This window comes from Alosa pseudoharengus, unplaced genomic scaffold (genome assembly GCF_046254945.1).
Source record: "Alosa pseudoharengus isolate Yale_2024_CS ecotype anadromous, Long Island Sound unplaced genomic scaffold, YU_APseudo_1.1 YU_APseudo_1.1_scf_12, whole genome shotgun sequence".
Lineage (NCBI taxonomy): Eukaryota > Metazoa > Chordata > Actinopteri > Clupeiformes > Clupeidae > Alosa > Alosa pseudoharengus.
The window spans coordinates 18,764,429-18,779,819 of NW_027468587.1; the positions used below are offsets into that span (position 1 = coordinate 18,764,429).

The following is a 15,391-nucleotide window of genomic DNA, read 5'->3' on the forward strand; positions in this document are numbered from 1 at the left end:
CGTGAAAAAAATCAATAAATGACACATGCACGCTCACATTTATCATTTAAGATAATTGGGGGCAAGTTTCACTTTCGCTATTGCGAGGAAAATAGGCTACAGTATGGAAAATGCTGCAACGTTCCCTTTGAATTATCGGCTCCAGAAAATAATGGGGTTTCCTTAGCCTCCATGTGCTACACCTTTCCAACAAGATTTGTGAGAATTGGACAGTAGCTTTTGCGATATTGTTGACAGCCCTACCAGTGTGTGTGTGTGTGTGTGTGTTTATCTAGTCCATCTAATGTTCCACTGAAAATTCATCTTCGAGTCACACACTTCTTAACGCCCATGGAGGGTAGCGCCAATTCCCGTCAGTGACGCAGATTCCGACTCAGAAGTTGAGAAGCACAAACAATCTCGCACAGAGGGCTACTGCCGCTGATCATAGCCACACGGAATCTTTATTTTCATTCTACTTTCAATTAGAAATCATCTGAAGTAAGTCAGTTATGCCTTTTTGGTTTGTTTGTTAATTCATTTGTTTGTTTGACTAGTAGACCTACGCGTTTAAAATAGCTTACTATCGAATGAGTTTTTTTCTGAATAATAAGTTATCACTATAGTAGTGGCGTCTGTTGATAGTGTGACGCATTGCGCTTCATGTGACAACGATTATTATGTGTAGTCTATGTTATGCTTTCTCCACACGTAGCTAGCTGGTTATGTTCAAAATCGGGTAGGATATTTTTTAACAATTTATTTTGTAGTTTAGTTAGGTGGGGAAATGTCACGGTAGGTTACAGCATTAAATAGGTTAGATCTATGACCTGTCAGCGCAGTCAAGTTGAAAGTGCGCCTGAACGAAGCCACATAAGACATGCATTTAGGAATAAAGGCATTTTACAAGAGATGCTGACAGGTTTTTCGGAACGTAGGCTATTGATATCCTATCTCACTTCCAACAGGAACAATGGCCAACTCTGCTCCCTCCACCAATGGCTTTGTGGTGCTCACTCATGTGTTCCCACAACAAGGAGCCCAAAGTTTCACTTCACCCCAGAGCGGAGTTGTTTCAACTCCACCCTCTTTTCTTGGAAAATTCCTTAAAGGGGAACCAACTGCCATGGGGGTGAGTTTACGATTACTCAATTTCCAAATAACCCAGATGACTTAACATTAAAAAAGAAAAAAATGTTTGAGTTTGCACGCAGCTTACAGCAGTCACACTTCGTTCATTTATGAATTGTGATGTAATATGAAGGTATATTTTTAATGTATACTTCATATTACATCACAATTTATAAATGAACGAAGTTTAAAAAGAAAAACACAATATATCAGAGGGATTATTTGAAAAATTAGTAAGAAAAAACAAGATTTCTACCGTAATTTCCTGTTAAATTAAATATTTCATGGCACTTTTTGCGCTGCATGGCCACCAGATGACGCCATTTCACTGCTTGCTGTTACATCCAAAAAGGATGAAGTGCAGTGAAATGCCGCCATCTAGTGGCCTGAAATATGTAATGTAGCCCATTATGGGCCCTATCATGACATTCTAAAGTCTAAAAATAAACGTGCAAAATACCGAATTCATTGCATTTGCATTTATTTGACATATCGCGCGTTGCGCCGTTAAAGGGAATGACAGATGTCATTCTCATTGGTTTAAAATGATGTTACGCCCCAAACACACCCATATGACTGATTAAAAGACCTAGGAACACCTTGTTACGCCATGCGCTCCACTTTTCATAACGAAACCCCTCCCAATGTGAACTGGACATCCTACTAAATTTGAATAGACTTTTGACGAGTGACGATGCACTTTAGAATGTCATGATAGGGCCCAGGGACGTTGGAAGTGTTTTTTAAAAGGGGGTGTGGATCACATAAGTGAGGGTCGGGGGGAATCTATGCCAAAATGAAACACTGCAATCAAAACTCTTTCTAAAAATGTAATTATTGCAACAGAACTACACACATGCACCATTTGAATTACACTTTCAAATCAACAGCAACACAGTCTTTCCTTTCTATTTTTATTCTCATTTTCTCAGACACTCAGAATTTCTGCAGTACTCAACTAAAGAAAAATAGAATCACACTTATCAATACAGTACTGTAAGTGAATGTACTCTAAACAAATGAAAAATGTAGCAACAAAACAAAAGTAAAAAGAAAAAAAACATTACTGGAGAAATTGCTATAAAAATAAACACATATTTTTTTCTTGTGTATATGTGTGTGTGTGTGTGTGTGGTGGGGGTGGTGGGTTGTGGATCCTGCCTTTTGTTCAGATCTGACCACAATATAGGGGAAAGTATCACCTTGAGTGCCATATCCAACTCAATGTCTCTGCATGCCCCTTCCATTGCTCGCAAAAGAGGCATGCAGGTATGTGGTTGGTGGTCATATACTTTTTTCATTTGCCCACTGAAAATAATTCTTTGAAATTGGTCAACAAGGTTAACCTGGAAATTTTGAGTACACCGTTTTATTTTAGAAATAAATAGTATGGGTCCCCAGCATGTTACTAATAGAAATATGCTAACTTGCATATGTTGGGCAATTTGAATAATCAGCACAATTAGCATAAATTAGCATAATTGCATATATTGACTATATATATAGGAACTGCTTCACCAATTTGTATAATAACTCTGTAAAGCCCCCCGCAAGGAGATGGGGGAGCTGGTGAGGCGGTCAACCCACGTGTTGGGATGTGTGTTAGGTGGTGATGGGGAAAAGAAACTTGCAGGAGAGGTGGACGTTGGTTCCAATAACTCAAATGATTTATTGCTCAACAGTTTTCAAAAATATAAACACAATAATAAACACAATAAACAAAATACTTTTTCCAATCAAACCCAAAAACAAACAGATTCCAATAATAGCACAGAAGTAGCACAATCAATGCCCAAGTACTCTACCTCACACCAGGAGAGTCAGTCGTGCACCCACAACTCTACAAGGGGAACTGAGCTACCCCATTAAATAGCCCCCATCTTTTACAAAAAATGTGTCCATTTTAGGATGATTGGGTCACACAATTCAGTCAGGTTAACACAGTCAGGTTAGCACTTTAAATATTTTTACAACATAAATTAACAATTAAATATAAAACACCAGGAGAACAAATCATGCACAAAACATATGTTTGTTATAAATGCAGATATAACCAAAATACATTAAGAAACAATACTTAAGAATAAGGTTAACACAGTCAGGTTAGCACTTTAAATATTTTTACAACATAAATTAACAAATTAACAATTAAACATAAAACACCAGGAGAACAAATCATGCACAAAACATATGTTTGTTATAAATGCAGATATAACCAAAATACATTAAGAAACAATACTTAAGAATAAGGTTAACACAGTCAGGTTAGCACTTTAAATATTTTTACAACATAAATTAACAAATTAACAATTAAATATAAAACACCAGGAGAACAAATCATGCACAAAACATATGTTTGTTATAAATGCAGATATAACCAAAATACATTAAGAAACAATACTTAAGAATACCACAAACACCCCTGTAGCACACAATGGACCAGGAAGTGTTGTGAGTAAATGTATGTGTTAACCAGATTATGGGCAATATACAGACAATACAACTGGAAGATGAACTAGTGGGTACCACACTATGTTATTGTTAATGATAAGATTGAAGTGGGTAATGACATCTTAATGAGTGAATGAATGTGTGAAATCGTGGCAAACCAAACACCAACGCTCAACACTGAAACCCACTGTATAACCCCTGAATAACACATAGCCCATAGAACATGCAACAGCACTTTACACAACACACAAAACATTTTACCATCAAAGAGACACAGTGGTGAAATGTGTGCGTGTGTGCAAATGAATAAACAGTCTACTGTCTGCACTTGGGTGCAGCGCGAATGAGACGGTGAGAACGCTAAAGTTCAGTTTCTCACACAGCCCATAATCCCAAACACCATAGTGCCCCAAACAAACTATTTACAAATATACACTCTGTACACAGTAACCAGATTGAAGCCCCCCAAGCCAGAGAGGCTGAAGGGCTTCCTAGGTTGGTCTGCAAGATGCAAAATTAAGGCCTTGAAGGACGCAAGTGCCAGAACCGTAACAGACAGGCTGCCATGGTCAACCTGCAAGATGCTAAGCCAACTAAGGGAGACAAGGGCTGTGTTTACATTCGTGCCACACCCAGCACCTGCTTCCCGAAGGATGGTCTGGCTGCTACATTGTGGAGTGAGATATATGTAACCACTGCGCATATGGCAGAGACAGAAGCTACCCACCACAAGGCCCATGATGTAGCAACGCTATGAGTAGAGTATGTACTGACCCTGGATGGGGTGGGCGGACCTGAAAGCACATACACCTGTGTAATAGTGTCTACAACCCTGTGGGACAGCCTGTACTTCGACAAAGACCGGCCCAAGCGAAAATGGAAAGCCAGGTTAGGACTACCCTCAACCCATGCGACGAAAAATACTGCAGTCACTGTGAACCAACAGTCAGCTCAGGTCAGGTCAGCATCTCCAAGAGGCCCAAAGGGCAGAATCTGGAATGCACCAACGACCAAATTCAAGTCCTAAGGTGGGATAAAAGGGCCAGATTGTCAAGGAGAGATGACTATTGGACCTGGTATTATAGACGTGACCACAGCAGGCTGTGGCATCAACAGAGTCTGGTCTGGTGTCCGGGTGTCCTAGCACATCAACATCCTGTCACTTCTTGCTCTGCTCAGCCTTCATCACTTCTTGCTAAGGCTGAGTGGTCAGCATGTCATCCTCAGGACCAATAGCACAGTTGATGCCTCTTATATCAACTGGCGTTCTCCAGTCCTCTCCAGCTCTCTGCAAGCGGGTGACCGTTCTGTGGCAATGGGCTCAATCTGGTCCCTCAAAACTGTACATGTGCCGGGGCCACTGAATTCTGCAGCAGACATCATGTCAAGACGTAGTCCAAGCCCAGGAGAGTGGAGACTTCACCCCCAGGTGGACAAGGAGATCTGGTCTCGCATCGGCAGGGCAGAGGTTGACCTGTTCATGACCAGGGAGTTGACACATTGTCAGCCCTTCTTTTCTCCTTCTCCCCGAGGAATAATGGCCCTTCTCTGGGTTCGGAAGCCATGGTGCAGTCATGGCCCCAGGTTTTACTGTATGCCTTTCAACCATTCACTCTGCTCCAGCCTCTCCTTATGCAGGGTGCAGGTGGAGCAGATGAGGCTGATTCTGGCTTTCAGCAATGCACCCTGTTGGACGGTCCGCTGTGAGAGAGACCTGTTGTCTGTTGGCGAGCAGGACCCTGTTCCACCCCTTACCGGTCGGTAGGGCTCAGGTTGGTGACCTGGCCCCTGTAAGGGACAGGCTCTTGGCCTTAGTTTTGCCAGAGCCTTTGGTGCAGACAATGCAGTACTCCTGTGCGAACAAAGGCAGTTTACTCTTACCTATGGTGGGTGTTTATGACTTTTGCTGAAAGTCTTCTGAACAGAAATTTGCTGTTACTCAGGGAGGCATGGTAGTAGCAGCAATCAAGGCAGTTCATATCACGGAATATGTCTTTAGCAAAGAGGGCTGCTCCCTGATTGTCCGGTTCCTTAAAGATGCCCAGAGGTTCACAACGGTACAGATAGATAGATAGATAGATAAATAGATAGATAGATAGATACAGATATTCTATCAATGCCGACCACCTCGAGATGTGTGAGTGAAATATGCACACCATTATCATGGTTATGTGCATCTTTTTTGATCAACATGGATTGAGACAATAATCCTTATGAAAACCCTTATTTCAACCTCCTTTATATAATGGTACGTTTGGTAAACCCCCTTCCCGATATCCAAAGACACATGCTAGTGAAATTAGCACCGTGGGGTTTTATCTCACTTGCCCTCCCATTCTGTGTTGTTGTGAGTTGCTGGTTTGAGTCCAGGTGAATGGACCGCTGAGCCTCGCGGTTTTATGGAGGTTGCATTTACATCCAGCAGTTATTCCACCTGCAGCGGTAACCAACAGCAATTGCACAGCTGCATGATAGTAATTTGCAGCAAAAAGCACAAGCAGACCTCAAGAAATTTGATTTTGACGTTTGAGCTCTCTTGATTGTTAAATGTTGGTATACTATATTAAGCATTTAAATACTCTTAGAACTGACTTGAAAATCTGCCCAGATTAATCAAAATCAAAATATCAATTTTAACATTCCTTAGAAAATGTCAGAAATGGATTCAGCATCCACATTAACCTCTAAAACCACTCCAATATTGTACAAATTTGCCAAACAGTTAATGCTAATGTATACTAATTATGTAAATTATGCAAATTGCCCAACATATGCAAGTTAGCATCTGGCAGTATATGGTGAAGATCCATATTATAAATTTCTAACATAACACTATGGTGTATTCAAAATTTCTAGGTCCACAATGGGGCTCTATGGCCTGGCAAGTAGACTAAATGGGGAGTAAAGGGGCGAAAACTGAACTGTACACAGAACTGTCCGCAGTCCTCGCAGATCCAAATGTAACCCCTACTAATAACCAACAATGAATTTTGAAACTTGTACTTTTGCAATTAACGTCAACAATGAGAAGTTAACATCTGTTCTTTGATTTTATTTTTCACAGACGGTTCAAATAATGATTGGTGTGGTTGTATTGTTGTTTGGTATCGTGACGGCATTTTATGCATCAACAGTATCCACTTACTCTGGTATCATGTTCTGGGGAGCCATCATTGTGAGATTTTTTCATATAATTATTTTTCTTGTAGTTAAGTAATTATTTCTGTTTGAGTTAAATCCTTAAGTAACTTTTTGTAAAAACTTCTAAAAAATATTGTAAAAACTTCCAGTCTATTTTTGAGCAAGTACATTTTGCATTTGCTTTCCTAATACCAGATGTATTTTTATGTTTTTTTTATGTGTAAAAACATTCTGTCTTTCAGTATATCACTGCTGGTTCTCTCACTGTTAGAGCTGAAAAGAAGCTCAATCCTTGTTTGGTGAGTACACAATGACCATTCAACACTGACTGCAATCAAACCTTAATGCAACATTTAAACTACATTACATTTCACCACTACTCTCAAAGCTTTCAGATATTTCAGACAGGAGTTTGCAGAGAGAACTTTCAGTTATTTTCACTGAACTAAGTAAACAAGCCTGGCTTAACACTGAGTATTAATGAAATAACAGTATATGGGTATTTGTTAAGTATATTTTTGGGGGCTTTTATGCCTTTAATGATAGGACAGTGGAGAATGACAGGAAGCGAGTGAGAGAGAGAGTCGGGGTGGGATCCGGAAAGGACCACATGGTGGTAATCGAACCCGGAGTCGACGGCGTACGGTGCAGGTGTAAAGTGTGCTGTCATGAAATTTCAGAAACTCTGTATTCTCGAATCCTCTGGTGTTCCGAGATAGCTATTTAAATGTTATTTCATAAAATGTCTACCCTCCCCCCCCCAAAAAAAAATGTGGGTCAAAAATCATGATACAAACCGAATCATGAGTTTGGTGAATCGTTACAGCCCTAAAAATGACAGGATATACCCATTAAAATGGTTCAATTAGTGACAAAAGGCACCGTAAACGTGAAAATACGAGGTCTAACCCAGTATAAAAATGGAAATGGAATTATCTCTCAAATCAATGCATACTCCGTGCCCACCTAGCCTAGCAGAGCTTTTATTATATGAAACCTTTTCCATATTGTATGCAGAGGACATAAGACGTTGACTGAAAGGATCTATCAAAGACTGTAAATACTGTAACTGTTTCTCTGCTCGAGTTTTTAACATAGTTCAAAGAACGTTCCGCAGACATTCCCGGAACCAAAGATTTGACCATGAAGCAACGTTCCGGTGCCGTCAAGAAAATATTCCTGGGAATGTCTGCGGAACGTTCCCTGAACCGAAAATTGTTTGCTGGGTGGTGACAAAATCCAAGTTGCTTGAAATCCAGTTTGATGTTTCCACAGTCAGTGACGATTTGGGGTGCCATGTCATAGAGTCCAGAGTTAATGCAGCTTTCTACCAGGAGATTTTAGTACACTCCATGCTTCCATCTGTTGACAAGCTTTATGGAGATCCTGATTTCCTTTTCCAGCAGGACTCGGCACCTGCCCACAGTGCCAAAACTGCTAGTAACTGGTTTGCTTACCATGGTACTACTGTGCTTAATTGGCCAGACAACTCGTCTGACCTGAACCCTATAGAGAATATATGTTTGATTGTCAAGAGAAAAATGAGGGACACCAGACCAAACAATACAGATGACCTTAAGGTTGCTATCAAAACAACCTCGGCTTCCATAACACCAGTGCCACATGCTGATTGCCTCCGTACCACGCCACATTGATGCAGTAATTTTTGCAAAAGCAGCCAGAACAAGTATTGAGTGTATGAATGAACTATTTTAGATTAGTCAGATTAGTTCATATCTTTTCAAAAGGTCGACATTTCTGTATTATAACCTCCTTATTCTAATATTTTGAGATACTCATTTTTGGTTTTCATGAGCTGTAAGCCGTAATCATCAAGATTACAACTAAAAATGGCTTGACATATTTCACATTATATCTAATGAATCTAGAATATATGAAGAATCTACTTTTTGAACTAAATTAAGGGGTAAAAATGAACTTTTCCACGATATTCTAATTTTTTGAGACCCACCTGTATGTAAGTTGCACCACCATAGTTCAAACTATCGTTTTTGGAAACAGCTGTGTTGTACTTGTAAGTTGCTAACATAGTTGCTAACTATGCTTTTGGGAAACGCACCCCAGTTCGACAGAACACAATCCAATATATTGGACTGAAATAGACAATGGTTATTGTGATGTGATTTTTATTTTTTATATTTTAGGTGAAAGCATCACTTGGGATGAACATCTTCAGCACAATAACTGCAGGACTTGCTATAATTCTGCATAGCTTTGATTTTATTGTCCCAATATACCCTTATTCATACGGTTGTTATGGAGATGATGATTATTACAAATGCTATACGAAGAACGCATACAAGGTATGTAGCATTATAAGTTGTATATTGTATTTATATTAATATACAATAACCTTGATCTGTCTTACGATCGTTGTATGATATTGGTTTCCCTACAATAGAGCAGGATATTAGGGATTACTGGAGTGATGCTGGTGTTGTCAGTGCTGGAGTTCATTGTTTCCATCTGTGTATCTGCATTTGCCTGCAAAGCCACCTGTACTACTACTGGGGTGAGAAGTGTTCATGGTCCAATAGCACTCATGCTGTCAAGTTAGTAAACTGCACATTGAATACCTCTGCATGTTTTGTATGTAATTTTGCAGCAGGTGATGTACATTTCAAACCAGGTGCCACCCTCTGTCTCCACCTCCCACTTCTCTGCACCTCCCCTGAATACTTCAGAGGTACTGAGGAGTCCTGAACATTTAAATGGAAAGATCATTATGACTGACCCTTATAATATACAGATGCATATAGATCCCTCAGCTAATTTCTCATGTGTTGGTTTTCCAGATGCCTCCCTTCCAAAGCAGTGTGGTGCCTCCTGCTCCTCATAGCAGTGTTGATGGCCTGAAGGTTGGTATATCTGAAGATCTGCCCCCAGAATACACCCCTACCCAAGAATAAGACCTATGACGACACAAACAGATACAGGGGGAGCTTTATGTTTAAAACTAATTGTAACCTTGCAGATTGCTTTTATGCTTTCATCATATTCATGAAGTGTGCATGTGTATGTAAAGCCATTTCTGGATATTCACTATCAAATGTATCTATCCAATTTAAACAGTAGCTAACTAGCATATACTCCAAGTGGCTGCATTCCTTAAAAAATACTAGTCAGTTCTCAGTATGACCAAACAAAGATCTCAGTATGACTTGACCATCAAATGTTTGTTCTGTATGCCTATAGATTTGATATAAGGTCCTAGATTCAGGAAAAAAAAGTGCAAGAGGAGTGATATTGATTGTGTTATAAAGTCGTCTTTTGCACCCACATGGTCTCATTCAGTATTTTGAAAATATGTTGAAACATATGAACATGAAGGTATTAAGGATCAAACAAGGTGTGGTTGTGTTTTTTGTCATTTTCATGGGACTGAAATGGTATATGGGGTAGCTGGTAGGAACTTGAAAATCTGTGTGGGAATAGCTCAATGTGTGATCATTTAGTGTACAAAGTTAACAATGTTCTACATGGGATGTTGTTTAAAGGAGCCAGTGTAAATTCTGTTCCAATCCAGTTTTCTTGAACACAGCCATGCGTGCTCTTACGCTGACTTGTATTTCATTTCATACAGCGCCAGTGCCACACATGGTACAACATGGTATTACAACAGAGCCTGTATTTACTGTGTGATAGGTGATGGGAAACTGAAACTTTTTGTTTTTTTAAGACTGACCTGACTCAGTTTGGAATTGTGGTATCAGTGTGTACTGTTGATTCACCACTGTCCTCTCTGAGAAATTGTGGCAACCTTTTAGAGAAGAATCTTTTATCTCACTAAAGGCTGTATATGTGATTTTAAAGCATCATGTCAGGATTTCCCGGTAAAAACTCACATTGGTTGGAAACCCAGCTACACAGCTACTGACTGTAAACATTGGCCATAAAAATGTTGTTGGGGTCATCATAACGATTCATAATCCAAAAACAAAAGGGCCCCAGAATGTACTGTAATGTAATGTGTAAAACTGTTCTCTTTTCTGCAACTATGCAATGATCACTGTAACGTGATGTGTTGTCTTAAGTGCATATCGACCAACACGCAGCAACTGTGCATATTCTGTTTCATTTATCCACATACACACACACACACCAATTTCACCTTGCACACAGGCCAAACTAGTTTTACTCTGCACTACACATAAAATCTCAAACATATTCTGCTTTTATTTTACGCTTAACCCACACATTTGTGCACTGGTAACATAGTAGACTTCAGGTATGCTCTATTATTTTCCAAGCAAATACACAAATTCGTTGTGCCCAAGAGACTCAGTGCCTCACAGTTAAAATAAGTCAATAAATAAATAAAGGGACTAGCAATGCAAACAAATAATACATAGTTAGGCTAAGGGGTAAAAACACAAAACAAAATAAAATAAAAACAGTAAGGCTAAAGGGGTAAAACACATAGCAGTAAAGTGAGGTCAGACAATAAAACTAATAAAAAAGAGAGAAAATAAGAAATGAAATTAGTAGCTAGTGAGATTGGATGATGGAGCCAAAATTGTGGGAAGGGGTGGGCTTAGGACGACAAAACACAAACACAAAAAAATCAATATTAGCTTGAATTGCTGCAGCCAACAGCCAGGGATGTGCAGTATTTCTGATACATGTATTTAAAATAAGTATTTTAAATACTAAATAGTAATTTGTCATCTGTATTTTATTTTGTTGAAGAAAATGTATTTTTGTAGTTTAAAAATATTGCCAAATATTTTAGTAAAACCAATAGCCTACTTTTGGTGATGTGATGACATCATAAAAGTGCAAAACAATGAATAGCCTAGGTGCTGACTTTGTTAATTTGTTGTGATCATATTATGACTTGAGATTCAGGAAGATGATTCAGTGCAAGACTTGTAGGTTGCTCAAACATACAATACTAACCTCAAGTTTCTTTAGAACTTTAATCATCTAATCGGAACGCATGGAAACAGTTATGTGGTTGCCCTGAGATTCAGGAAGGTGATTCAGTGCAATATGAGTAACTTGTACGTTGCTCACACATATAGTGCACTCCCTCTATACCAACCAAGTTTCTCGAACTTTAATGATCAGTTTCTTGAGAACTTTAATCATCAATCGGAACACATGGAACCAATTATGTGGTTGCCCTGAGATTCAGAAAGATGAAGAGGGGTATTTCACAAAACCTAGATAAGGGATTAAACTGGGATTTTTCGGTTATCCTGGATGAATTTAGCCTTGACTTGGTTTCACAAAAGAGATGGCACATAAGTTACCATGGGGATTTATTCTCTGCACCTAGGCTAACAGCCAAGCTAAGCTAATTCTATGGTAATTATGTTGTCTTATTGGTTCAGCTAGCCGTCATTCAAATCAGACCACCATGCTAATTTTTAAGGAGCTTTATTCCATTTATATACTATTTGCTAAATGTATTTGCTCGCAAAACAAAAAAGATTGTCTAAGAATTGGGGTAGAGGAGCGCTTCTTGGACTCTAAAGTTTGATTAAGTCAGAGGTGCTCTTTGGATGGGAAACTAAATGCCAAGAATCAAGAAACTCCAAGGCACTCTCTATTGAAAAAGTTAAAAAGCCTTTATTATCATTGCTTGGTCAAGTTAACCTTCTAAAAAACTCCAACGCGTTTCGGCTACATGCCTTCTTCTACTCCCAGAACTTATTATTTTAATTGTGATAGCCTAATAATTATTAACATAGGCCTAGGTACTCGTTGTTTACTTCTTTTGTTGATAAACGTTTGATGAATAGCCTACTTTAGTGGATTGGAAGTGGAGGGGCAAGTTTTCGAAGGTGTTTTCAACTAAAATATAAAGGTACAGTATATCTGTGCATCTTTGCAGTGGCAAGCGCTTTCTTAATGACGTTGTGTGCCGAGACAAGGAAGCACTCACACGTGGGTGCATCGGGGTGCATCATCAATCGGAACACATGGAACCAATAGGACAACACATAATGCTTCACTCATTTGTTCATTGGAAAACATAGATATATACACTAGATGTCGCCTTCTGCTTCTCAGCATGCGTCAACACCGCCACCATCTTGGAACAGGGATCTGAAGCGCTAAACTAGTTCTCCTGTATTGTCAGCGTTACCTATTTAGTGACGTTTGGCCATCCCCTTTTTAGCGATTAGCGACAAATTTGGGAACTTCTCACAATGATGGCAGATCGGCTTCTTTGTTGTTGAAACGTAAGAAAATCACCTTTCTCATGGCTTTGTCATTTGTGAATTCTGCTACATCTCGTTTGCCCATGGCACTGACTCATGATTATAAAAGTAACGACTGGTGTAGCCTATGTAGTAGCAGAGGTAAATGTTCTACAGATCTACAGCAACTTCTGGTGAGATTACAATTTACATGAGTAAACGAGACGAGGGGTATGTGGCCTCAACCAGAGCCTGTCTACGAAGATCCTGTTTACTTTCATTGTATCGAACCTGGTTGCAGTTTACTCATTGTTCCTCTAGGGGCCGCCGCTAGCTAGTGCAGAATGAATGGGAGTCTATGGGGCTAGACGGGTAAAATTTATCTTTATTATCGTCTTAAGCTTAGTTTTCTCTAGACTCAACCATAAATACATGCCTGTCAGTTGGAACAACCCAAAAAACTAGATAATTGCTTGAGATTTTGTCGATTTATAATGATTTTATTTTCGCTAGATCTTTGCCCAGATTGACACTAATGCATTATAGAGGAGTGGATCACTGCGGCAAGATGGCGTCTCGATTGACGCATTCGTTCCAATGAACAGCAGTAGTCAAGGCGACATCTAGTGTATATATCTTTGATTGGAAAACAGGAGGATTACGGTAAGCGAATCGCGTCATTTCCTGTTTGTAGTGTCAGAGTGGCTGCGTTGACTGCGTTAGCCACAAACCTTCAGCTATATCAGAGAATGTCTAATAAGGGGAGAACTGCCACTCTCGGAAAACTTCCGGTTTCTGAACTGGTTGCAGTTCCTTCTGTGGTTCCACATGAGGGCGCTCGTCCACGAGTGCAGAATGCATGGAGGTCTATGGAGCTGTACCCCTCAAAATCCACTTTTCTCTGGATATAATTTTTTTCCAAGTAATTTGAATATTGTTTTCGAAAGGGGAGGCAAAGAAAATACACTTGGTTGAGTATTATATTTTTTAAAGTCACTTAATTGTTCTAAAAAGCCTTTCAAACGTGTCAATGACGTCATTCATTAGCACAATGCTAGCGTGTTATGGGCAACAACGACCCAACCTGTAAGAAATCAAAAGGACATAAGTACTCGTTCATTCAACTTTTGACCTATAACCCATGTTGAAGTTATACAAACTACAATCAAATCTGAGATTTGTCAACGACAATCAGGTGAAAGAGGCAAATTTAGCCGTCTAGCTCCATTGACTCCCATTCATTCTGCACTCATGGCGATCGCCCCCAGTGGAAATCTAGTGGAACTGCAACCAAAATTCGGTACAATAGACCTCTGAAGTTCGCCTACAAAAAAGCTGCCATCTTTGACATCCGGTATCTGGCGATTTTTCCTATGGGAAAATAACATGGGGATTTTGAATAATCGCACCTGTTAAAGTCTCGTGGGGATGGAAAAGTCTGAAATGCAGACGTTTTCCTGAACACACTTTTGTCCTCTGCCTTCGAGTGGATACTGTGATCTCTGGTAAGTGAAGGCGGCACACTTAGATTTTTGCTACTCCAGAGCTAACTTGCAATGCAATTTGCCATAGGTAGTTAGCTTCAATTAACAACCGGATCTCCTTATATGGGCAAAGATGGCCGTTTTGGATCTTTTTTGTAGGCGAACTTCAGAGGTCTATGGGACTTAATACGGAGTGGCAAGGCTCTCCGTAGACGGGCTCTGGCTATATTCAGTAGGCTACCTACTGTAGCCTATGTGTATGGAACAGTCTAGGGATGCATTTCATGGGTGCACTGTTTGACATGTCAGTTAGCCTACTCATTTGCACCACTGGTTAGATGTAAAACGATATTTCACTCGTGCAATGACAATACAGTTGAATGTAGGCCTACTCTAATCTAAAAACTTAGACATATGAACTAAACGTGAATTAAATCTTAGTGGAATAAAATCGTCAGCATATCTTCTAGTATTCAAAAATAAATGAACTGACTTCCAATGCATACTGTATGTATAAAAAAATAACAAAAAATCCATGGCATGACCTGTTTTCCTGATAGGCCTACCTGTTGAAAAGTCGAACTGCATGGAACTGTCAGGGATTGTTTTTTTTTGTTTTTACAAAATCACAAAAACCAAATAACACATCATGCTGATAGCTTTTGTTAATCTCAAACACAATGTAACCAGGTGAGATGTTTGCAACTACATAACCTTTTATCAATCCAGTTGCAGTAGGCCTAGATCCCAACCACAATTGATGAACTGCCCTACTTGTGATTGTTTTTAGAGATTTTAGAGGTTTTATATCGATGCTACAGAATTTGTGGCTGGTGCTACAAAACTTTTAACCTCTGTAGCACCAGTACTACTTGCAAAAAAAGTTAACGTACAGCCCTGCACTAATGACGTCCGATTGCGTCAATCGGAGATCACCATACAAAACTTTATCTCCGTGTTCAGGTTCGCGCAACAGATGTCTGACTCTGTAACTTTCTCTGGACCCATACCCATTAAAAGAGGTGATGAAATGCT

The 15,391-nt window shown here is 39.6% G+C and overlaps 1 protein-coding gene across 3 annotated transcripts; it reads left to right on the top strand.

Annotated features, from left to right (window-relative positions):
- Positions 1–324: 324 nt before the first annotated feature.
- LOC143119087 (membrane-spanning 4-domains subfamily A member 4A-like) lies at positions 325–10,002 on the top strand. 3 transcript variants are annotated; one of them, XM_076280341.1, is made up of 8 exons: positions 325–480; positions 948–1,111; positions 6,626–6,736; positions 6,945–7,001; positions 8,868–9,026; positions 9,125–9,235; positions 9,332–9,409; positions 9,519–10,002. In XM_076280341.1, the coding sequence occupies exons 2-8, from the start codon at positions 953–955 to the stop codon at positions 9,630–9,632; spliced, it is 789 nt and encodes a 262-aa protein (XP_076136456.1). In that variant the 5' UTR covers positions 325–480; positions 948–952; the 3' UTR covers positions 9,633–10,002. The 3 variants fall into 3 exon arrangements, with proteins under 3 accessions (XP_076136456.1, XP_076136457.1, XP_076136455.1); XM_076280340.1 differs by having other exon boundaries at positions 342–480; positions 9,329–9,409; XM_076280342.1 differs by lacking the exon at positions 6,626–6,736 and having other exon boundaries at positions 330–480; positions 9,329–9,409.
- The last annotated feature ends 5,389 nt before the right edge of the window (positions 10,003–15,391 follow it).

Excerpts from the sequence above, each read along its gene's own strand:
- LOC143119087 (XM_076280340.1), top strand. The coding sequence starts at position 953 with ATGGCCAACTCTGCTCCCTCCACCAATGGCTTTGTGGTGCTCACTCAT. Across the intron at positions 7,002-8,867 it reads AGAAGCTCAATCCTTGTTTG|GTGAAAGCATCACTTGGGAT; the intron begins GTGAGTACACAA and ends TTTATATTTTAG. Across the intron at positions 9,027-9,124 it reads ATACGAAGAACGCATACAAG|AGCAGGATATTAGGGATTAC; the intron begins GTATGTAGCATT and ends TCCCTACAATAG.